Raw genomic sequence first — 24,836 nt, 5'->3', positions numbered from 1 at the left:
TTTAAGACACAAAGCTATAGTTTCTTTGTGGTGAACTGAACCTTCATCATTCTTTAGAGACAGTATCCTTAGTAATGCTTTTTGCCTTAGATATAATTTGTCTGATAGTAAAGGGCTATGCCAGAGTCCTCCTTTTTAGTTTTTTTACATGGTATATATTTTTCTGTCCTTTGTGAGTCTTTATGGTTAGAAAGCTTATAGCTGGATTTTATTTATTTTAAATTTATTTTCATCTTAAGAAAAAATTTTTTAATGTTTATTTTTGAGAGAGGGAGAGACCGAGCACAAGTGGGGGAGGGGCAGAGAGTGGGGGGGGGGACGACAGAATCCGAAGTGGGCTCCAGGCTCCGAGCTGTCAGCACAGAGCCTGATGCGAGGCTTGAACTCACAAACTGCAAGATCATGACCTGAGCTGAAGTCAGATACTCAACTGACTGAGCCACCCAGGCACACATTTCATGATCTTTTTTAAGTGGCACTCTGGATTTATTTCTACATTATTTTGTGATTCCTATTCTTCCTGGTTCTCCTTATTGCTCTTTCTTTCTTGTATATTGATTGGGCTTTTTAAATTCCATTTTGCCTTTCCTTGTAGCCCCTCCCCCATCCTATCACACATGCACTGGTTTGGAATTTATTCACAAATTTTTACAAAATGTGTATACATAACTCAAAGTCTGTCAGTATCTTCTCACTTAACCCCCCAAATACTAGGACTTTAGGATATCTGAGATCAGAATGTATTTTTCTTCATTATTGGCTGGTATTTTAGTTCTGTCTTTTCCCCCCTTAAATTTCCATTCTATACAGTCAGTGTTAAATTTAGATTTGCCCATATGCTTACCAGTTTCTTAGCTATTGATTCCTTCTTCCTGAATATTCTTTAGGAGTTCTTTTATTATTAGTCAGGTTTTGTTTGTTTGAAAATGTGTATTTCACCCATGTTCTTGAAGGATATTTTTTGTGGGTATACATTCCAGGCTGAAGATTAACAGTTATTTTTCCTTAATATCTATGAGATTGTATTGTGCTGTCCCTTGGCTTGCATTATTATTGTTTAGAAGTCTTGGTTCCAGATACTGATTCCTTTAACTGCTCTGTGTCCAAAAGTGGATTTCTTTTTCTTTTTCCTGTTTGGATTTACTGTGTTTTCTTAATCAGAGAATTCATGTCTTTTATCAATTTTGGAAAATTATCAATCATTACCTCTTTGAATGTTGTGCTCCTTCATTCTCTTCTCCTGAAACTGTGTTTGGACATATGTTACACTTTCACATTTTTTTTTCTGCCATGTGTCTGTGCTGCTCTCTTTGTGATTACTTCAGATGTTCCAATTCACTGAGTGTCTCTTCAGCTCTGATATGATGTTTAACCAGTCCATAGGGTTTTTTTCTTCAGTGATTACATTTTTTATTTATAAAAGTTATTTGGTTCATTTCTAACTCTGCCTAGACCTTTTTTTTTTTTTTAATAATATTTTGTTCTTTGCTCATGTGTTCCATTCTCTATTATATTACTTTAAACACTTTAATATACTTAAAAACATTTTTTTAATGTTTATTTTTTAGAGTGAGAGAGAGAGCGCACAAGTTGGGGAAGGGGAGAGAGGGAGACACAGAATCCGAAGCAAGCTCCAAGCTTTGAGCTGTTCGTACAGAGCCCGATGTGGGGCTCGAATCCATGAACCCGCGAGATCATGACCTGAGCCGAAGTCGGTCGCTTAACTGACTGAGCCACCCAAGCGCCCCAACATTTTAATATACTTAACATTCCGTGTCAAAAATTTCTTGGTTTAAATCTGCTCCTTGTTTCTGCAGAGGTTTTTTTTGTTTGTTTTGTTTTGTTTTTTGTGTTTTTACTCTCACTGTTGGTGGCTTCTTTCCTTGTCCATTGTTTATTTTAAATGTTTATTTATTTATTTAGAGGGGGGTGGGCAGAGAAAGAGAGGAAAGAGAAAGAATATCAAGCAGGCTCAGTGCTGTCAGCATAGAGCCCAGTGTGGGGCTCAATCCCCTGAACCTTGAGATCATGGCCTGAGCTGAAATCAAGAGTCAGACTCTTATGCCCCTGTTATGTATATTTAGATTACGAATTCTCATCTATTTGGGTTCTGTCTGTGCAGATTATACACCACCCCCCATATAAAATTTGCCCTTTTGCTTTTGCCATATGTCCCACATTGTAATTAAGCCAGGAACACTTTTCTTTTTTAAGTGTATTTATTAATTTTGAGAGAGAGTGCAAGCAGGGGAGGGATGGAGAGAGAGGGAGAGAATCCCAAGCAGGCTCCATGTTGTCAGTGCAGACCCTGACACTGGGCTCAAACTTCAGAACCGTGAGATCATGACCTGAACCAAAATCAAGAGTCGGATGCTTAACAGATGCTTAACTGACTGAGCCACCCAGGTGCCCCTGGTACAGGTAATTTGATTCAAAGGTATCTCTTCTCTTCTCTGGTATATTGTTTATTCATATTTAAATGATAGTATGAGGATCTTTCTTTCTTTGTTCTTTGATCTTTTTTCTGAATTTCATCTTCCCATTTTGGAGTTCCAGGCCTGGGTTTCTTTTCCTCCATCTTTTTTGTGTAGTCTGATGTAATGAGAGTGTGGGTTTTCCTGGTGATAGGTGGGTGATGTTGTTGGAAAGACAACTAGAGACTAAAGGTCATATGTCTTGGTTCTGGGTTAGAATACTGAGTTTGGTGGTATATTCTAATATCCCAGATTGTTTGGGAGGGGTGATGTCTTGCTGAAGGGTACCCTGTTTGGAGTGTGGGCCTAGAGTGTTTTAGTGCATTAGGACCCAGTCATTCACTTTCCCTGTTTCACTCCAGTCTCCTCAGCAGTGCTTTCACAACAGTATTTCCCCTTCCCGTGGAAGGAAAATGGAAGGATACCCATTCAACTTTCTTCTCTCCAGATTTGGGATTACTAGTGATGATTCTCAGGGTTAATTTACCAATGAATGGGCTTCTGGAAGGTGGGGGTGAGGAAAGGAATATGATTTGGCTCTGCGTCACTTCTTTTTAAGTTCATTGGAAGAGGCAAATTCTTTAGCTATGTCAATCCACCCTCGTTGCATTATTTTCCCTGAAATTATCCTCTTAGTTCTTGTTTCTGCATCATCTTCACTGTCTGTTTGAATAAACTGTATAATATTACTGAGGTACCATTGTGCAAATACTGTGATGTTTTATCATTTCTGGGTTCTGCTGTAACAGATAAATCTGCAGAGATCTTATTCATCCCTATGTGGCTTTGCATCTGTTGCATTATTCCTTAGGTTGAATTCCTGGGAGTAGAATTGCTGTGTCAAAGGGTATAACAAATATCTCTGAATCTTGTCGAATATTGCTTTTTTTCTAAAGGTTATAACAACTTAGGTTCTCACCAGAAATGAATGAGTACACTAATTTCATTGTAGCCTCATTAGTATTTGATGGTAATATTTTTCTTAAAAAAAAAAAACAGCTGTAGAATAAGATCTTAAGGTTGCTTAAATATTCATATCTTTTACTGTTGAGCTTTAGCATTTTCCTGTGGTTTAGTTTACTACTTATTTTACTACTTACTTTCTCATTTGTGAGTTGTATATTTTCATATTTGCCCATTGAATGACCTTGATATTTTTCTCATACATGCAAAACCAAGTTCCTTTATAAAAGAAAGTGTTTAACCTTTCTACTTTTACATTTTTTTACAAATATAATTAAATCTCTTATCAGTTTCAACTGAGAAATTTATGTGAATTTATGTGATAAACTGAGAAATTAAGCTAACTTTTTTGGTTAGCTTTTTGTAATTTTAATTCCTTTTTCTTGTGTTTGCCTTTGGTATGTGAGGAAGGTGTGTTCTCATTAAGTAGAAAGTAATTGGAAAGAAATTATATTAACCCCATGTACTAAGGTGTTTTGTTTTTTTAGAGAGAGAGAGAATGTGGGGAAGAGGGTCAGTGGGAGAGAGAGGGACAGAGAGAGAATCTTAAGTAGGCTCCACACTTTGTGCTGAGCCTGACAACCCACGGTTCTGATGCCAGGACCCTGGGATCATGACCTGAGTCAAAATCAAGAGTTGGATGCTCAACCAACTGAGCCACCCAGGCACTCCGCCAACCCCCCACCCAGTTTGTTTGCTAAATTAAATCTCCTTGGGACACCTGGGTGACTCAGTTGGTTAAGCAGCCAACCCTTGATTTCATTTCAGGTCATGATCTCATGGTTCATGAGTTCCAGCTCTGCACTCACAGCGCCTGCTTTGGATCCTCTGTCTCCCTCTCTCTGCCACTCCCCCATGTGTGTGCCTACTCTGTCTGTCAAATATAAATAAATGTTAAAAAAAAAAAAAAAAAAAAGAATATCTCCTTGTCTTCAAGTAGGCTCTATACCCATTGTGGGGCTTGAATAGGAGTCGCATGCTGTACTGACCAAGCCAGTCAAGCGCCCCTAATTTTTTTTTTTAAGATTTTATTTTTAAGTAATGTCTATAGCCAATGTGGGGCTTAAATTTACAACCCAGAGATCAGGAGTTGCATGCTTCCCCAACTGAGCCAGCCACACACTCATCCCCTAATCCTTTTTAATAGTTCTTAATGGCTGTAAGGATATGCTTCATTCATTTTTAAAAATATTCTAATTGTCTCTGGTTTTTAGTCATTTTGTTTCAAAAAGGGATTCCTATTGGACTGTCACTAGGAATGAGGAAATGCTAATGTTTGATTTAGTTTCCTCTTTTCATAGTTTACCTTTTTGCTTACCAATCGTTTTAAATATTCCAATAAGCAGTTTATATATATAAGTCCTCTATAGTGGGGTGTGTGGGTGGCTCAGTGGGTTAAGTGTACAACTTTTGATTTCGGCTTAGGTCATGATCTTGAGGTTGGTTGGTTTGGGCACCATGTTGGGCTTTGCGCTGATTGTGCGAGGTCTGCTTGGGATTCTCTCCCACCCTCCCTCTCTGCCCCTCCCCGCTTGCTCTCCCTCTGTCTCAAAACTAAATAAACAAAAATAAAAAAATAAAAGTCCTATATAGGGCACCTGGGTGGCTCAGTCCATTGAATGTTGGACTCTTTATTTCGACTCAGGTCATGATCTTATGGTCGTGAGATCATAGCCCGAAGTCAGGCTCTGTGCTGGGCATGGAGTCTGCTTAAGATTCTCTCTCCCCCTGCCCTTCCCCAACTTGTGAATCTGCATGGGTGTCCTTGCTCGCGCGCTCCCTCCCTCCCTCCCTCAAAAATATATAAATAAGTAAATTGTGAGTTTAACATAAAAGTCTTATATAATTAAGACTTTGTTTCTAAATACCTTGTGTATACATTTGCCATTGTAAGTGAGATCTGCTTTCATTATGATTTCTTGCTGGCTGTTATTGATAAGAATTTAGGGGAAACAAAGTACTTGAGAGATTTTGATGAACTTACCATTTTAAGAAATAAAATTCTATAGTTTTTTTGGTAAACTTTGAGATCTTAAGATGCATCCTTGGTTTGGGTAAAAACTACACATTCTGTTATAGGCTATGAACATTGAACATTGTTTAGTAATGTTTAGGAAGAATGTAGTGAACATTGTTTAGGGGGAACTGTAATTAAAAATACTGAATGCTGCTAGTGAAAGAAGCACTGCATTTTTTCATCCAAGTAACTTTTGGACATCTAGAGCTCTATAAGCTCCTTATAAACAGGATTTTACATCTCCTAATAAATAGAAACTCTTTAAAGTATTGGCTGAGTAACTTAAAACATAAGTTTAACTCAAAACACAGTGACATTTATTTATTTATTTATTTTTTTAATTTTTTTTCAACATTTATTTATTTTTGGGACAGAGAGAGACAGAGCATGAACGGGGGAGAGGCAGAGAGAGAGGGAGACACAGAATCGGAAACAGGCTCCAGGCTCTGAGCCATCAGCCCAGAGCCCGACGCAGGGCTCGAACTCCCGGACCGCGAGATCGTGACCTGGCTGAAGTCGGACACTCAACCGACTGCGCCACCCAGGCGCCCCAAAACACAGTGACATTTAAATGAAAGAAAAGAAAATACATTGGGATTCTTTACCCATCATTTATAAAATGTAGCTATTCTTGGGGCTATTCTCGGGGCGCCTAGATAGCGCCTAGATAGCTTAGTTGGTTAAGCTTCCAACTTCAGCTAAGGTCATGATCCCACATTTGGTTTGTGAGTTCCAGTCCCGCGTCGGGCCCTGTGCTGACAGCTCAGTCTGGAGCCTGCTTTAGATTCTGTGTCTCTCTCTCTCTGCTTCTCTGTCTTAAAGAATAAACAAACATTAGGGGCGCCTGGGTGGCGCAGTCGGTTAAGCGTCCGACTTCAGCCAGGTCACGATCTCGCGGTCCGTGAGTTCGAGCCCCGCGTCAGGCTCTGGCTGATGGCTCGGAGCCTGGAGCCTGTTTCCAATTCTGTGTCTCCCTCTCTCTGCCCCTCCCCCGTTCATGCTCTGTCTCTCTCTGTCCCAAAAATAAATAAAAAAAACGTTAAAAAAAAAAAAAAAGAATAAACAAACATTAAAAAAAAAAAATGCTGCTCTTTGTTCTGTCCGTAGGTGGAAAACCATGAATTCCTTGTAAAACCTTCGTTTGATCCTAATCTGAGTGAATTAAGAGAAATAATGGATGACTTGGAAAAGAAGATGCAGTCAACGTTAGTAAGTGCAGCAAGAGATCTAGGTAAGAAGGGTTCATTGGAGGTTTTTGTCTATACAGTATCCACACTGGTGCCAGAATTACTTCCCAGGAGGACACAGTGGATCTTGCCAGTTCCTTGTTTAAATTGCCAGGCCTTTCTTCTGCACAGTAAAATTACAAACACTTCAGGTTAACATACAGGAATACTTTGCATTCAGAGCCACACCCTCTTCCAGACTTCTCTCTTACTAACTCGCTAACCCAAGGATGATCCCACATTCCTTCCAGACAGTTCAACCAAGAGTCCCTTGCATCATTTCCTTTAAACAGGGTCTGCATTAAACGTCACCTCCACTACAAGCCTAATTCTACTAGGAATAGTTCGTTGATTTGGCTTTGAGGTTCCCTACTACTTCAGTAACTTCAGCTTTTTTTTTTTTTTTTTAATGGCTGCCTTCCCTACCAGATTATTAATTCCCCCAATTAGTCTCAGACTATTCACACAGATTTGTTCTGAATTTGTAAACCTCTTTGCTTTGAGCATCTCTCACATGTATGTTAAATGAATAAATAAATCTTAGCATATTAGAAGACCCCTTGAGCAGTAATACTTAAACTTTTGAAGAATCTGATGAAAGTTATGAATCCTCTTTCCTGAAATATGTCCATACCTACATATACAAAAAGTTTTGCAAATAGTTTCCATGGAGAATTCATGTATGGACTAGACCCTAGGTAAAGAATCTTTGCCTTACTTTACTTCTCGTTTCATAGCGCTGTCTACATTTTTTCTACAGTCTCTTTCCTCTCCAGGACAGTGATTTCCTCCCCAGTCCAGTGAGGTCTGTCTTTAGTTGTTTGCTGCTAGTGATATTTCATAGCCATGCTTTAGCAGTTAAATTTGTAGGTATGATCTCTCTTCTGGTTTGTACTCTAAAGATCACATTGATGTGCAAGATGATGAGGACAGACTTAGAGAAACTTAAAAATCTTAGGTGTACAAACTCTAGCTGATTGATAATTGCTTATTTTGTGAAGTTTCCTACCCTTAACAGAAAATACATGTTACAGTTTTTCTAGAGTTTCATTGTCAAGAGTCTTAAGTTTTTGTTTGGAAAGTGTATTTGTTCACTTTAATCATCCTTTATAATAGTTCCAGAGAAATGCTTTAGTGAAGTAAAGAACCCTGGTGCAGAACTCTCCAAGGGAAGGGGCCATATCTTAGCCCACTGCTGTACTCTGCACCTTCGAATGGGTATACCCAGAAAGCGCTTCGACATCAGAAGCTAATAACATTAATGCAAGAGTTTAAGGATTTTATAGACAGCCTTCATTCATGTAGTTTTTGAATGAAGTGAAGTTTGACTCTTTCCCAGTTAATCTTAATCATTTCCACTACACTGTCTTGCCATAAAAGTATGTTTTTCACCATTTAGAGTTAATTATTTTAAACATTTTATTAAAAAATGGCTCTAGACATCTGTAACATACTTTTTCTTTATTTCCTTATCCTGAAGGCTTGGATCCTGGCAAACAGATTAAACTGGATTCCAGTGCACAGTTTGGTTATTACTTCCGTGTAACGTGTAAGGAAGAAAAAGTCCTTCGTAACAATAAAAACTTCAGTACAGTAGATATCCAGAAGAATGGTGTTAAATTTACCAACAGGTTTGTATTTATATTACTTTATTAAGTCTTCATTAGTTCCATGGAACTAAATTGTTCTGTGAAATGTGAATGCTGTATGATAAGGAAGTTTTACCTTATTAATTGATACAAGGCATAAGGTAAGAGTGAAACATTATTTTCTTATAAGTGCCTAGTCAGGTGTTCCAACACCCCCGTGTTAAATAACTCTTCTCTTCCTCATTGACTGAAGTGACACTTTGGATCTGTTTTTAAGATTCTTTCACGTGTCTGTCCCATAATTCTTTTGTTAATATGAAATAGATTAATTATATTACAGTTATTTATACTATACTTCCATATCTGTTAGAGTTAGTTCCCCATCATATCTCTGCTTTATAGTTATTTTCATGTTTGGTTTTTCTAAGAAAACTTTGCTATAATTTACCAATTAAAAAAAATTCTGCTATATCAATTGGATCTATAAATTAGTTTAGGGAGATGCCTACCAGCCTTAGCAAGGTCACTCATTAGATTATTGCTTTTTAAAAAATTTTTCTTTATGGGGACGCCTGGGTGGCTCAGGCAGTTAAGCGTTTGACTTAGGCTCAGGTCATGATCTTGTGGTTCGTGGCTTCGGGCCCCACGTCAGGTTCTGTGCTAATAGCTCAGATCCTGGAGCCTGCTTCAGATTCTGTGTCTCCCTCTCTGCTCCTCCCCTGCTCGTTCTCTCTGTCTCTCTGTCTCTCTCTCTCTCAAAAATAAACATGGACAAAAGATTTTGCGAGTTTTTCTTTTCCTTCACTGATGTTAAGTTTCTGAGGCAAATTATGTATGGGTGAAAAAAGAATTATTTTAAAATAAATCTTCTGTGGAGCTCCTGGATAGATCAGTTGGTTAAGTGTCCAACTCTTGGTTTCAGCTCAGGTCATGATCTCACGGTTTGTGAGTTTGAGCCCCGTGTTGGGCTCTGTGCTAACAGGGCATAGCCTGCTCTCGATTCTTTCTCTCTCTGTCTCTCTCTGCCCCTCCCCCACGCTTGCTCTCTGTGTCTCTCTCTCAAAAATAAACTTAAAAAAATTTGTTTTCATAAAGAAAATAAATCTTCCATTACTTGGGTGGGGGCATTTATCTTTTTCCTTCTGTACTATATTAGAATTTATGGCAGCCTAACACCCACCCCTCTTCAATAGTCCCTGTACTTTACAAGTAGTTTTTGTATATGTGATCCCCTTTTATCCATTTATTTAGCAAGTCTTTGAGTGCCTCTTATGTGCAGACATTATTCTAGGTGTTCAGACACCCCAGGAATGAAAACAATCCATCTGTTAGATTTCTCATTACAATTCTGAAATAAATAGGTTTATTTCTCTCATTTTTTACATGAAGCTGAAACTCCCAATTTCCCAGGGTTAGACAGCTAGCAACATTAGATACTCACTCCTAGATCTCCTGTCGCTAAATTTAGTAGTAGTTGTTTTTCCAGTAAACTATCCCTGACTCAAGAAATATATATGTATATTTTGGCTTAGATAAGGCAGAACTTGTGGGGTGTTATAACCGTCTTTGAAGCACACCATTGATTAATTTATAATATATGTAGAAGAGATAGAACTGATTGCATTTATTCCAAAAGTTGTGGAAAATTTATTAATTCATTTTGGTCAACAAATGAAACGTTTACTGTGTATCTGAGTCTTTGATCATATAATTTTCCTTCTTCCTTTTTTTTGTAATGTTTATTTATTTTTGAGAGAGAGAGAGTGAATGTGGGGGAGGTACAGAGAGAGAGGGAGACCGAGGATCTGAAGCCGGCTCTGCACTGACAACTCACAAACCACAAGATCATGACCTGAGCTGAAGTCCAACTGAGCCACCCAGGCGCCTCTATGATTTTCCTTCTTAAAAACTTCCAGTGTCTGTCTGCCATCCAGAAAAATCTGGAACTTGTATTGTAACCTGCACAGTCTTGTCCCTGGCCCCCTCCACTTTCCTCTCTTGCTACTCTTCCTTCACATAGTGGTCTCACTTTTATAATATCTTTGCCTCTTGTTTTTCTTCCTTTAATTCTTTCTCTTTGCCTGTTTCATGGTCTGCTGCTGCTCCTTGCCTGTGCACTGTTCTTGAGCTGTGTATGTGTATTATGCCATTGGCTAATCCATCAACTTCACAATTATTGCCTTGGTTGATGCCCTCCTTCATCTAGTGAATGCTTCCCCCTTTTTGTCTTCTCTGTGCCCCCCATCTTTTTTTTTTTTTTTAAGTTTATTTATTTATTTGTTTTGAGAGAGAGGCAGCATGAGTAGGGATGGGGCGCAGAGAGAGAGAGAGAGAGAGAGAGAAAGGATCTCAAACAGGCTCTGCTTTCAGCGCAGAGGCCAATGTGGGGCTTGAACTCACGAAACCGTGAGATCATGACCTGAACCGAAACTGAGAGTCGGATGCTTAACCGACTGAGCCCCTCAGGCACCTCATTGTCTTTTTGTTTTCAATGTCCTTCCCTTCCTTTGATATTAGTGAATGTTTTTCCTTCACTTTATTATCTTTCTTCACTTTTTATTTCAACCTATAGTTTCATTTTTTCTTAACTCAATGAGATTTGGTTTTCAAAACATTTTCCTTACTTTGACAGCCTTCAGTATCAAAAGAAGGGCTCTTCTAAACAGCGTAAATGTTAACATAGTGAATTCCAGCCACATCTTCTCCTAATGAGTTGCCCATTTTCTACTCACATTTTCATTTTAATTATTGTTTTGGTTCTTTAGAGGATAGATACTCTGTATATATTTTATGTAGTATGTATTACCTCCAGTAGATGTTTTGATATTTTTAATAATATCATTATCTTGATTTGCAGTAAACTGACTTCTCTCAATGAAGAGTATACCAAAAATAAAACTGAGTATGAGGAAGCCCAGGATGCAATTGTTAAAGAAATTGTCAATATTTCTTCAGGTAAATTGAATAGACCAGTACATTAACTGTTCTGAATATAATCTGGTTTTTAGTAATAGAAACATCAGGATGTTTGAAAAGTGGTTTTTTTTAACAGCTGTTAAATGTTGTGACTGTTTATTATGTTAGACTGCGTATAAGTATTTTATAGGTATTGTGGTGGGACAAGTAGCTGGAAGTTACTCTTGTAAGTAGAAAGATAAGTTAGTGCAGGCTAAGGAATGCAATGGGAACAGCCTGAAAAACAGATATACATAAAAGTGCAATTTATTGTTTTGTTTGTTTTTTTGTTTTTAAAGCACAAATTTATTGTAACAAGGAAAAGAAACACCAAGGGCTACAAGGCACTAATAATGTTAGATTATCTATGGGTTCATGCTCTAAGTTTTGGAAATAAGTACCACTGAAAAACAAATAGAAATTACACATGAGGCAAGAAGCCTTCTTTTGGGTTTTGTGTGCCGTTTTGCAGATTTCCAGAGTTTATTCTAGAGGGCACTGTTGAGCAGACTGCATGACGTGACACTGGTATTGCCTGTAGTACGGAATGAATGTGTGGTTAGCACAGGGTAGGGCTGATATGTTAAACTGGAAGGCTTTGCCTGTCATCACGGACACCTTTATTGTGCCTTTCAAAAAGATAACCAAAGAACTGCTTCAAACAAGTGATCAAAGTTGGCATCATCAATAATGGGACAAATGACATCATAAATAATGCTTCCTGATGTGATGTAGAGGGAAGAGCACGGTACTGCCCATGAGGTATTCTTGACAAAAATGTTTAACGTTATAATGAATGAGAAGGGAAAAACTTAGATAAATTTAGATTTGTGAGACACTACTTTTAAGGCCTGTACTCTTTAAAAATGTGTGTGTCGTGGAAGCAAAAAAGGAATGGGCAGGATCTGTTCTATCTAGATTAAAGAGACACGGCAAGCAAATGCAGTAGACAGTCCTTGATTGGACCCAGGACTAGGAGTTGGAGGTAGGGAATAGCTATCAAGAACCTTGAGACAAATTGGCGAAGTTTAAAAGGAAATAATACGGTATTGGTGTCCTATTTCTTGGGTGTGTATTGTGAGTAAGTAGGAGGATGTCCTTGTTTTCATGCTGAATTATTTAGGAGTAAACAGTCATTTGAAAACTGTGTGTTTATATAATTCTGTAGATTATTTTACTATTAGCAATTTTCATAGTAAATCAGAAATATAAAACTTAAAGGGTTCTAATACACTTTATATATTGGTGTTGAGGTGAGTGAGATTTGTAAAGATTACATTTTTGCTTGGCAGTATCAGATAATCGTGGCATGACAGTCTCAGTTGAATTACATTCCTGAGTCTAGATTGCGTTTTTAAGGATGCTGTAAATACTATATATTCACACTTCCTTAAAAAAAAAAAAAAAATTACTAGCTCCTATTCATCAAGCACCTACTAGGTTAAAGCTGCTAGCTTTAAACATTTAAATGGAAGGTTTTTTTTTATTTAGAGTTACCTTGAATTTAAATGAAGCCTTTTCTTGTCTAATATATGCATTATTTTTATTTTAAAATGTAATGGATCATTTTTGTAGTTTTTTTTTTTTTTTTTTTTTTCAACGTTTATTTATTTTTGGGACAGACAGAGACAGAGCATGAACGGGGCAGGGGCAGAGAGAGAGGGAGACACAGAATCGGAAACAGGCTCCAGGCTCTGAGCCATCAGCCCAGAGCCCGACGCGGGGCCCGAACTCACGGACCGCGAGATCGTGACCTGGCTGAAGTCGGACGCTTAACCGACTGTGCCACCCAGGCGCCCCTCATTTTTGTAGTTTTCTATCTTAGCTATTACACCAGAAAAGGTAATGCTGTTAAGAGCCAGATGATGTAAGATACCAAGTATAGACTTAAATAAGAGGCTTTGGTTTTCCTTTTTTAAAGTAATTACAGTAAGTACTCCATTAATATTTAAGTAATTTCACAGGTTCTTGTTCCTACATTATAGAGTAGTGTGAGCTGTTTCTTTTTTTAAAAGAAGTACATGTTAGGTAAAACGGAATAAATTTGAAAATGGTGAAACAGTAAGAGAGTTATTTGTATTCAACCATTCATAAGTTAATTTTTATTTTCAAAACATTTTATCACTTTTATGGAAACAAGGGAATCAAAGATGAATTATATATCCTGCCATTTGATTAAACTCATAAATGTTTTTCTAAAACACTGTTCTCTTGAATGTCCTTTGAAGCTTTTGACACACTGATGCCCGTGTGATAGTTCTACATAATGTGTGTGTGTTATGTTACACCAACTCCTCCAAGCTATTAAAATTTAGAACCTATTCTATAAGTTTTGACCATTTTTATTGCTTAAACATGCATTGCCTGGCATGTGTCAGGGACTTTTTAGTGTACATAATAGCTTTTAGTATTAATCTTCTTGGAGAGGAGAATCTCATTGAAAGTGTTTTAAGTGACAATTAGGGATCTAAATTATGCTAAATTTCAACTGCATGTGGTACTGGTGGGAAGAAAAAACTCAAGTAACAGTTATATGGTCAAGTTTATACATGCACAGGCCTTGATGGTCACATTATTATATTTTAAACCTAGTATTTGTATGTTTCCTAAGATAAGCAGCTGTGTGCTTTTTAATTTTAATGGATTTCGGTAAGGGAAGGCATCACACTCTATTTTTGAAATCCATTCATACTAGGGGAAGATGTAGTAATACATTTTAAACTCGTGAGGTTTTAGGTATTCCTTTCAAATTTAGCATGGCAAACTTCTGTTAATATTTTAAGTATATAAATTAGAAAATGGATTTTAAATTCCCAAATAGGGAAGTTAAAGATATTTCTGTGGCTGTTTATATGTATTTTTTTTTTTCAGTATTCCTATGCACATTTTCTGTTTTTATACAGGTTATGTAGAACCAATGCAGACACTCAATGATGTATTAGCTCAGCTAGATGCTGTTGTCAGCTTTGCACATGTGTCAAATGGAGCACCTGTTCCATATGTACGACCGGTCATTCTGGAGAAAGGACAAGGAAGAATTACGTTGAAAGCATCCAGACATGCATGTGTTGAAGTTCAAGATGAAGTTGCATTTATTCCTAATGATGTTCACTTTGAAAAAGATAAACAGATGTTCCACATCATTACTGGTAAAACAAAAAAAACCCCAAAAAACATCTAATTTATGGGCTTTTTGGGGGTGGGGTGGGTAATGTTTCCTTTTTTTTATTTTGGAGTGGAAATATTTAAGACTGATGAAGCAAATTCTAATCCTTGATGTTAGAAAAACAACATTAATCATACTGGTTAGTAATATATTCACATTTGGGTTACAGGGAAGATTTGGAAGGAGGGGGAGGCCCGTATGAGAGAATGTCATCTTTATATAAAACTTTTGTTCCAAGGGGTTTATTAGTGTATTTAAAAATGAATTTTCCGGAGTGCCTAGGTGTCTCAGTCAGTTAAGCGTCTGACTCTTGATCTCAGCTCAGGTCTTGATCTCACAGTTATACCTTCAAGCCCCACGTTAGACTCCACTCTGGGCGTGAAGCCTACTTAAAAAAAAGAACATCCCTTCAACCTAAAGATTACCGTTAGCCAGAGGTCATTGAAGGTCAAGTAGAATGGACTGCTGAATGACCTCAGCTTAAGGTAGCAGTTCTTTTAAAGACATGGGACTATATTCATGTGAAATTTGAGAAAAGTTTGCTTATAGACTAATGTAGCATGTTTCAAACTAAAGTGTTTTTACGTCTTAACCAGATTCTAGAAAACAGAAGTGGAGGATGGGTGGGAGTCTTTGGACAAATATATTGGGGGAATAGTCAGTGATAATATTCTAGTTCCCCAAATGGATTTTCAAGTTGTTAATATAATCTAACCCAAACAAAGAAATTGTACTTTTGCAGAAAATGGGGTTGTTTCTTAGGGCTTTAGTGTGGAGTTTAAGTAATTTGAAACATTTGACCATACTAATCCATTCACTAATAGCCTTGTTTATTAATGAGTTATAGTGTTTAGTTAATCATTTAGGTGTGTACTACTTTTCTGGATGACATCAAATTATCACGTAGGCGGTTCTGTGAGCTGTGAGAAAATCTATGGTTTTTCTAGGCAAATTACAGGTAAGGTATATTTTTCATGGGTCCTCTTGGTGAAGGGTGCAGTGTAGGTTTGACTGAAGAGAAAATACCATTACTTAGGTAGTTGGTGGTTCTGCTGCTTGTATGCCATGTCATATGACCTAGGTGATTAGTCATAAATGTGCAGTTGAAGACTAAAAATTTATTCGCAGAAATAAATTTAATGATCTTGCTTTTCGATGTAATTTATTTTATAGGCCCTAATATGGGAGGTAAATCAACATATATTCGCCAAACTGGGGTGATAGTTCTCATGGCCCAGATTGGGTGTTTTGTGCCATGTGAGTCAGCAGAAGTGTCCATTGTGGACTGCATCTTAGCCCGAGTAGGGGCTGGCGACAGTCAGTTGAAAGGAGTCTCCACATTCATGGCTGAAATGCTAGAAACTGCTTCTATTCTCAGGTGAGTGAATTTCCCAGTCCCCTCAAAATGAAAATGAATGTCCCTGTCCTGTGAGAAGTACATCTGCAGATTCATCTACAAAACATCTGAGAACCTTCATCTAGTTTAATAGTTTTCTTATGAACTTTTGTCTTAAAGGGTGATTGGTAATAGTTGGGGAAAGCTTCTTTGATTTTTAAATTTGTCTTCTTAAGATTTCTGGCAGTTGTTCACCTTATAACCTCCGCCACTACTATGCTTTTGCTTGTGCTGTTCACAATTATGTGGAGTGTTTACCCATGTCCTTTCCAATCTTTAAAGGCCTTAGTGACAGACATTCTACTTCTCTGATGTCTTTCCTTGTCACATAAGCCTCAGGTCATGGATATTTCTTCTGTGAACTCTTCAACATGCCTTTAACTTTATTAGATTTTTTATTTTAGAGGTTACTAAAATCTCTTTGTTTCACTTTTAGGTGCTTCTTTAAAGGTAGGGAAGCTGTGCCTTCTGTTTCTTAGTATCTTCTAAAGTACATCACATATAGTAGATCCCTAGTAAATTACTATTGATGATTAGAGAGGTGGTACAAATATTTGGTATAGTAATTAGTCAATAAGCTAATATTTGTAATTTAAAAATTAAAGAAATAAGCAAAAGATGCCAGTGGCAATTCACAGAAAAATAAATGACCAGTAAGCACATGAAGAACTGTTACATTCTCTGATTGAGGGAAAAAAATTCCCCTCCTTACATTTAGTTAAAAATGAGAAAAGAAAGAATGCTAATGTCTGATTGGTAGGGCTGCAGCAGGCACAGGAATTTACATGACCACCAGCTGTGCGTACATGCAGGTGTCCATATGCTGACAGCCTTTTCCCATCCTCTTGTGGTATTAATCTCTAAAATCTTGGTTGATTTGATTGGCAAGAAATGAATGATAGCTGATTTATTTGGAAATTGATTACTGCTAGTGAGATTGGTAATTTAAAAAATATTCACTGTTTCCTTTTCCATAGTTGTTTATTTATGGCCATGCCCATTTTTTTAAGTTTCAGTACTTTTTATTCACTGTTAAATTTTTTATATATTAAGATAATCTGTTATGTGTGTGGCACATCTTTCCTATTACATTGCCTTAATTTTTTTTTTTTTTTTTTGCATTACCACATATTATATAATGGGGAGTTTTCATTAATTATGTGTTTCAGGTCTGCAACCAAAGATTCTTTAATAATCATAGATGAACTGGGAAGAGGAACCTCTACTTACGATGGATTTGGATTAGCCTGGGCTATATCGGAGTACATTGCAACAAAGATTGGTGCTTTTTGCATGTTTGCAACACATTTTCATGAACTTACTGCCTTGGCCAATCAGATACCAACTGTTAATAACCTACATGTCACAGCACTAACTACCGAAGAGACCTTAACTATGCTGTATCAGGTGAAGAAAGGTGAGTGTGCACTGCTAGTGTACCGTAGATTCAGGTGTGACAGTGAGAAACTTACTACCCTTGACATCATCAGTGATTGCCTTATTCTAAGTATCAACTGTTGATATCTGTACAGAACACATTTACCTTTAAATTCATAATCTGGGTACAAGGATGTGGTACATTATTTATATTTCTGTGTCTCATAGTAGACATTCATCATAACACAGTTGCAGAAAGAATAACTCTTCAACATTATCACAGAGGGTTTTGTACTATCTCTACCATGGCAGCATGATTTCTTATCAGATTACCTACAGCTAATGACAATAATAAGCTTTGAAGTTCCAAGGCTTTTTAACAAACTATTTATTATATTATAATTATCTAATTGTATTTTTTTTTAAGTTTATTTCTTCACTTTTTTTATTATTATTATTATTATTTTTTTTTTAATTTTTTTTTTCAATGTTTATTTATTTTTGGGACAGAGAGAGACAGAGCATGAACGGGCGAGGGGCAGAGAGAGAGGTAGACACAGAATCGGAAACAGGCTCCAGGCTCCGAGCCATCAGCCCAGAGCCCGACGCGGGGCTCGAACTCACGGACCATGAGATCGAGATCGTGACCTGGCTGAAGTCGGACGCTCAACCGACTGCGCCACCCAGGCGCCCCTATTTCTTCACTTTGAGAGATGGGGGCGGGAGAGTGGGGAGAGGAACAGAGAGGTAGAGAGAATCCCAAGCAGGCTCTGTGCTGTCAGCACAGAACCCTACTCGGGGCTTAATCTCACCAGCTGTGAGATCATGACCTGAACCAAGATCAAGCATTGGACGCTTAACCAACTGAGCCACCCAGGTGCCCCTAAAGAGTGTGTTACATGAATAGGTTCATTTAAAGGTAGGGTTTCCACAAATCCTGAAATTGTTGGTAGTTCTCACATACAAAATGACTTATTTGTTAGCATTTCATCCTTTCAGAAGAGTTTGTCATTTGTGGGTCTGGCAGCTAATGAGCTTACAGGGTTGATGAGATTAACATGCTGCCTAAACATTTCACCAATCATTGGAATAGTTTTTTCAGATGACTTTCTGATTTTCCAGGAACACATTTTCCTGCATTAGTGGGTTGCACATAAGTGAGATATATTTTTGGTTCTTTTATTCTTTGTTGCTTATGCTTCATTGGGAATCCTTTTGAGTTATTATTGATAAAAAATAAAGATACTTTTAGTTGGACCTGGAATTTAGCATGAAATTGAGGTTGCGTTTTGTGTTTTGTGTGATAAAGAAATGGGTTCAGAATTTTAAAAGACCAGATGATGTGAAGAGATGATAGGAATAAACCCATCCAATCCATCTCCAGCCCCAGAACGTCAGAGATAATGTAACTAGGCAAAAAAATTTTTATAGTTGATACATAGTTGAGGCAAAAATGGAATCTCCATCTTAACTGTCTGCGAGCATCACTTGTATTAAATGTCTGGAAGGAATGTCTTAAGTCAGTTTATTTTCTGCAAATGGGGATGAAGATAAGCTACCTAATCAATAAATTTACTAGTGACTTGGGTCAAAAATTCCGTTTTTTGGAATTTTTGCAGTAGTTTAGAATCAGTAGTCATGTGTTTGCAGTAGCTTAGAATCAGAGTAAGATTATGTAAGAATGGTAAGTAACTTTTCTAAGACCAGTATTGTAAATATTTATATTTATCTAGCCAATTTTCTGAAGTCATTATCTCTAGAAAATGATGTAGGCAGATCTAGAGGATAGACCATTGAGTAATAAGTCTGTATGTTTTGAATTAAATGCTCTTAATTAGTGATGCACATTTATCTTTTTTTTTTTTCTTAATACTTCATTTAGTTCCTCACTTACGAAATGAGAAGACCTCAGGAAGATTGAATTGATTAATTTTTCTTCAGAATCTGATATTTGTGTAGACCTTTGAGGGTTCTTACCAACCTTTTTTTCCCTGAAATTTTTCCTACTACATTTGTTAAGGATAGAATATAACGTTTTGTGCCAAGTCCTAGTTACTTTCCATTAAGGCCTAATTAAAATTCCTTCATCTAAGTTACTCTGAAACATTTGGCTAATGTATTTGAAATACAAAATTAAGCTTCCTAATTACAGGGTGAGATGGATAAGTTCTCTTTACATTAATTGCTGTCTTTTTCTACCCTGTTCCTCACGATCCCCAAATTTCATAGGTGTCTGTGACCAAAGTTTCGGGATTCATGTTGCAGAGCTTGCAAATTTCCCTAGGCATGTAATAGAGTGTGCTAAACAAAAAGCCCTGGAACTAGAGGAGTTTCAGAATATTGGAAAATCACAAGACTATGGTGAAATGGAACCAGCAGCAAAGAGGTGCTATCTGGAAAGAGAGGTTTGTCAGATTGTTTTTGTAATTATTTAATCCTGTATTATATCTGTCAGGTCACCAAGATGAGTTATTTCTTCCCTATGTGATTCTAATATTTATTTGTTGATCATTCATTGTTGGCTTTCACTTAGATTTCTTTGCATGGCAAAGACTTCATTCATCTCTTTTTCTTTCTACACTATGTGCATGACCAAAGGAGAGCATTTCAAAGTACCAGATTTAAAACCTATGACGACAGGAATATTAGTCTAGGTGTGTGTTTGTTTAGAGAGAGAGAGTGCACATGCATGCACAAGCTGGGGAGGGGCAGAGGGAGAGGGAGAGAGAATCTCAAGCAGGCTCCAGCCCAGTGCGGAGCCCAACACAGGCTCCATCTCAGGACCCTGAGATCATAACCTGAGCTGAAATCAAGAGTTGGATGCTTAACAAGACTCAGCCACCCAGGTGCCCCCTTTAAAAGTTTGGTGTGTGTGTGTGTATGTGTATGTGTGTGTGTGTGTGTGTTTGCTTGCTTGAACTTATGATCCTGACTGAGATCAAGAGTTGGAGGCTTAACTGACTGAGCCACCCCTAGTCTAGGTTTGAAGTAAGTAATTCAAAGGAGTAAAAGATGTCTGAGCACTTTTTTGATTACCTCATAAGCAAATAGATCAAATCCAGTTATTTGCATATTTACTCAGTGCTTAGTTAAGATGATAACAAAGAAAGAAACATAGTTCCTGCCTTCCAATTGTTTAGAATCTGGCTGGGGAGATAAGAATAATGAATATGTCATAGGGTTCCTGGCTGGCTCAGTTGGTAGAGAATGTGAGTCTTGATCTCAGGTTTGTAAGTTCAGGCCCTATGTTGGGTGTAGAGATTACTTAAAAATAAAATCTGGGGCGCCTGGGTGGCGCAGTCGGTTAAGCGTCCGACTTCAGCCAGGTCACCATCTCACAGTCCGTGAGTTCGAGCCCCGCGTCAGGCTCTGGGCTGACGGCTCAGAGCCTGGAGCCTGTTTCCGATTCTGTGTCTCCCTCTCTCTCTGCCCCTCCCCCGTTCATGCTCTCTCTCTGTCCCAAAAATAAATAAACGTTGAAAAAAAAAAATTAAAAAAAAAAAAATCTTAGGGGTGCCCAGGTGGCTCAGTCAGTTGAGCATCCGACTTTGGTTCAGATCATGATCTCGCGGTTTGCAAGTTTGAGCCCTGTGTCCAGCTGTGTGCTGACAGCTCAGAGTCTGGAGCCTGCTTCAGGTTCTGTCTTCCTCTCTCTCTGCCCCTCCCCCATTCATGCTCGTGTGCTCTCTCTCTCTCTCTCTCTCTCTCTCTTATAAACATGAAAAAAATTTTTTTTAATCTTAAAAAGAAAAATATGTCATAGAGATTAATTAAGTGGTATATGACAAATGTTTATTCTGGAAAGCTCTTTGAGGGCAGAATGTTTCAGTTCTCATGGGAGAAGTTCATCTTAAGTCAGGCCTTATCTCTCAGTGATGGGTGAAATTTAGATACTAGCACAGGAAGGTACAAGCATGTGCCCAGTGTATTTTTTAGAAGTTAAACGATTCTCTGCAGTAATGAAAATAAAAGAATCTTAATTCACTGCTAGGTCCTGGCAGCATTTACTGTAGTTATACATTGTGAACTTCTTGTCATGTCTTTAGGTTTAACCAGTGAGTTTTTGGTGGTGTTCTTTGTTGAAGGATAGATAATTGTTACAGTAGATTATTGTGTATGACTTTTAAGCTTTGAAAAGGCCTAGTTTCATCTGTTGTACCTATACTGGCAAGAGAAACGTATTCTATCTCGTTGCCAGTTTTAAGTTTGGAAGGTTGCTGTGAAATGGTCTTGGTGTCACCAGCACACCTAGTGGTGATCTGGGGTTACATAGGTTCCTTCATGTAATTCCTGGTTTCCAATTAGAACAGAAACCATGTACTTTTGATAATATTAATTACACTTTTTTGAAAAAATTTTAAGCTAAAGAAGATGCTCAGTCTAGATTTTATCTTTATTTGAAAAAGTGCACTTGTTATTTAATAGAGAAATATTTCTTCATTTCTTACCATTTGAATATCTACCTTTCAACCCTTAAGGTACTTATCACCAACTAGCTCCCTGTATGAAAAACAGGCTTTTTAGTTCTGCTTCATATGTGATGATAAACATTTACATAGTACTTACCTTTGCCAGGCATTGTTCTAGGCACTTCTAAGCACGCATATTCACTCTCCATTTCTCCTAACAGCCCTGTGGAGGTTGGTAATATTATCATCCCATTTTATGGATGAGGAATGTGGGTTAAGGGATTTGCCCACAAATGACATGGCAAGTAATAGCCATGTTTTTTAGAATGGCAATAAATGGCCAGTAAAATAATACTGATTTTAAAATTCTGTATGTGTATGAGTACTGAATTTTCAGTGACTATTTATGCCTTACAGTATTTATAAACCTTGAGTTCTTTTTCTCCCAGAAGACTGTTTATGCATCGATTATAAAAGGTGAGGGATTTGGAAACTATTAAAATATTCAGCCCCTTTTATTAGCAGCTGAAAAGATATTTATAAATGTCTTTTAATAACTTGCTATTAAGAAATATGGTCAACTAAGGCCTTTGTGTATATTCTAGATAGTGCACACTTGTAGTTTAAAGAATATTCTTTGAATATCGGGTGGTGTGTTTAGATTGAAATTTAAAGAAACAATTCATTACAGTTCAGTGTGACTTTTTAAAAAGACATTTTAAAGACTAATGGATCATTCATATGTCTTTCAGCAAGGTGAAAAAATTATTCAAGAATTTTTATCCAAGGTGAAGCAAGTGCCTTTTACTGAAATGTCAGAAGAAAACATCACGAAAAAGTTAAAACAGCTGAAAGCTGAGGTAATAGCAAAGAATAATAGTTTTGTAAATGAAATCATTTCACGAATCAAAGTTACTACATGAGGAAATCCCATCAAAGGAACGAAGATAATATTGATAAGCTATGGTCTGTAATACTTTTGTATTGTTTTTATACTAACCCTTTTTTTCATAGTGTTGGCAATTTGATGCCCATGGGATATCACCTTAATAAAATATTGAGTAACACTTTGAGTACAATTTCAAAGATCTTTATTTTGAAGAATGAGAGCTGTAACTGAGGAATACATAAATGGACATGGGCAATAGTAGTCAGTGTGTGGAATTTTATAAATAAAATCATGTAGTTTGTGAAATTTGATATGTGTTATATTTCTTTGTAATAAGACTTTCTATTTAAACATTTATTTATGTTTTTGAGAGAAAGAGTGAGAGTGTGGGGGGGTCAGAGAGAGAGAGACCCAAGTAGGCTCCACACTGTCAGCGCAGAGCCCCACACAGGGCTTGAACTCACAAACTGTGAGATCATGACCTGAGCCAAGATCAAGAGTCTGATGTTTAACCAACTGAGTCACACAGGCGCCCCTGTAATAGGACTTCTATATGTGTTTATTCCCAAATGGTATGGAAGAAACAAGTATCACCCAAAGACTTTGTAAAAGTAAAGGATCTTCAAATTAGAAGGAACCATGGAAATTATTTCCATTGATTCCCCAGAGTGTCTGTTTGTTGGCAGGAGCCAGGGTAGCTGGATACACATTAGCCAAGGAATTTGTTACAAATTCCTTATTTCCTTATTTTACAGGAAAGAGATGGAGTGGTTAAGAGTTAGTGGCTAGTTTGCTGAATATGGGTGGGGGGATGGGAGGACCATCTTTTCAATAAATAGTGATTGGATGATGGGGTATCCATATAAAGAACAAAGTGAAACTGGATCCCTACTCCATATATGAAAATAAACTCCAGTGAATTTTTTTATCTAAATGTACAAGCAAAACTGCAAAGCTTTTAGTGTTTAGTTTTGTAGTTCTACAGAAAATAATACAGGGAAGTATATTTTCATGATCTTGGCTTTGGGAAAGATTTCTTAAGTTACAACACCACCCACTCAGCTGTATTGAAACTAAGCACTTTTTTTCATTAAAAGTCATCACAAAGTGAAAAGGCTTAGATCCATGATGGGAGAATATGTTGGTACTACATAAGATATCAAAAGATTTATTACCAGAATATATAAAGCACTACTATACCGTTACTAAGAACATGAGCACTTAAGAGTCTTATTACAGAGTCGGTCATGCAGGAGCCATCGCTCAGGGGCAGGTCCAGCCTTGGGGCTGGCAGGCTGAGTGGAAGAAAGATGGCAGCAGCAGTGGTGGCTGGTGGGGCCCCTGGGCTGCCGGGTCCAGTGGCACAAGGATTGAAGGAGGCATTGGTGGCTACGCTCACCTGGATCCTATCCCCAGTGCAGGAGGTGCAGTTTAAGTTGCTTGAGGTGACAGGGATAGCATAAGCACGGTCGCCTGCAAAGGTTGCTCCTCAAGGATTCAGACACATCATGTGTCAGGCACTGAGCTGAGTGGAAGGTGGCCACACTTGGAAAAAAGCCGGTGGTGGAGTTTTCTTTTTTTCCTTTTAGCTGTGGTTTTTGTGGTTCTTACCACCCCCATGAGGTAAGGGGGGCTTCTTCAGAGCTCTACTCAGAACTACCTCCTTTCCCACCCAAATTCTATTCGCAGTTCTCCCTAGTAGTGGTTTCCATGACTATCAAAGCACTGCCAAGTCTCCTGTCTCTCTAGTAGACACTTAAGATGGTAGTGTATGTTTCTTAACTTATCCTTTGTCCTCCGTGCTCTCCTGTGGATCTTTCCTGCTAAGCCAGGTTTTAGATGGATAATGTTTTTGCACAGTGGGATGAAAGAGAAAGGGGAACAAGGATAATGAGAGAGAGGAGCAAGACTAAAACACCAGAGAATGAGTTAGGGAAGGAGGGCAAAAGCTTTCTTAGAAAGGAAGTCCGAGGATACCATTTTGGACTGGATAAAGGTATACTCAAGAACCTACAGTCAGGGTGAAAACCCAGATTGACAGAATGGGTCTGTCTTACTTCACCTAAAAAGGTCTTAATACATCTCAATAACAAAAAGATAATCCAGTTAAAAGCCAAAGGATCTGAAGAGATATTTTTTCCAACTAAAAGTTATGCACATGGCCAATAAGCACATGAAAAGATGCAGGGTATCAGAAAAATGCAAATCAAAGCCACAGTGTGCTACCACTTCCCACCCGTTAGGATAGCTAAAATCAAAAGTCATATAGCACACTTTGATGAGGGAGTGGAATTCTCACACACTGAGAAAACGTAAATGGTGCGGTCCCTTTGGAAAACAGTCTGGCATTTTCTCAGTTACTGTATGACTCAGCA

The 24,836-nt window shown here is 37.8% G+C and overlaps 1 protein-coding gene across 1 annotated transcript in view; it reads left to right on the top strand.

The window, feature by feature from the left end:
* MSH2 (mutS homolog 2) overlaps positions 1 to 22,772 on the top strand; it is an 82,657-nt gene extending 59,885 nt beyond the window's left edge. The window contains exons 9-16 of the mRNA XM_040453809.1: positions 6,562 to 6,685; positions 8,161 to 8,311; positions 11,127 to 11,224; positions 14,128 to 14,373; positions 15,564 to 15,768; positions 16,956 to 17,203; positions 19,393 to 19,568; positions 22,325 to 22,772. Coding sequence (XP_040309743.1) covers positions 6,562 to 6,685; positions 8,161 to 8,311; positions 11,127 to 11,224; positions 14,128 to 14,373; positions 15,564 to 15,768; positions 16,956 to 17,203; positions 19,393 to 19,568; positions 22,325 to 22,495 — 1,419 coding nt within the window. The 3' untranslated portion in view covers positions 22,496 to 22,772. The remainder of the gene's footprint in view (positions 1 to 6,561; positions 6,686 to 8,160; positions 8,312 to 11,126; positions 11,225 to 14,127; positions 14,374 to 15,563; positions 15,769 to 16,955; positions 17,204 to 19,392; positions 19,569 to 22,324) is intronic.
* Positions 22,773 to 24,836: the final 2,064 nt, after the last annotated feature.

Source organism: Herpailurus yagouaroundi, unplaced genomic scaffold (genome assembly GCF_014898765.1).
Source record: "Herpailurus yagouaroundi ecotype Mexico unplaced genomic scaffold, PumYag 210, whole genome shotgun sequence".
Lineage (NCBI taxonomy): Eukaryota > Metazoa > Chordata > Mammalia > Carnivora > Felidae > Herpailurus > Herpailurus yagouaroundi.
The sequence above is the reverse complement of the archived record's forward strand: the minus strand, read 5'-3'. Positions and strand labels throughout refer to the sequence as shown.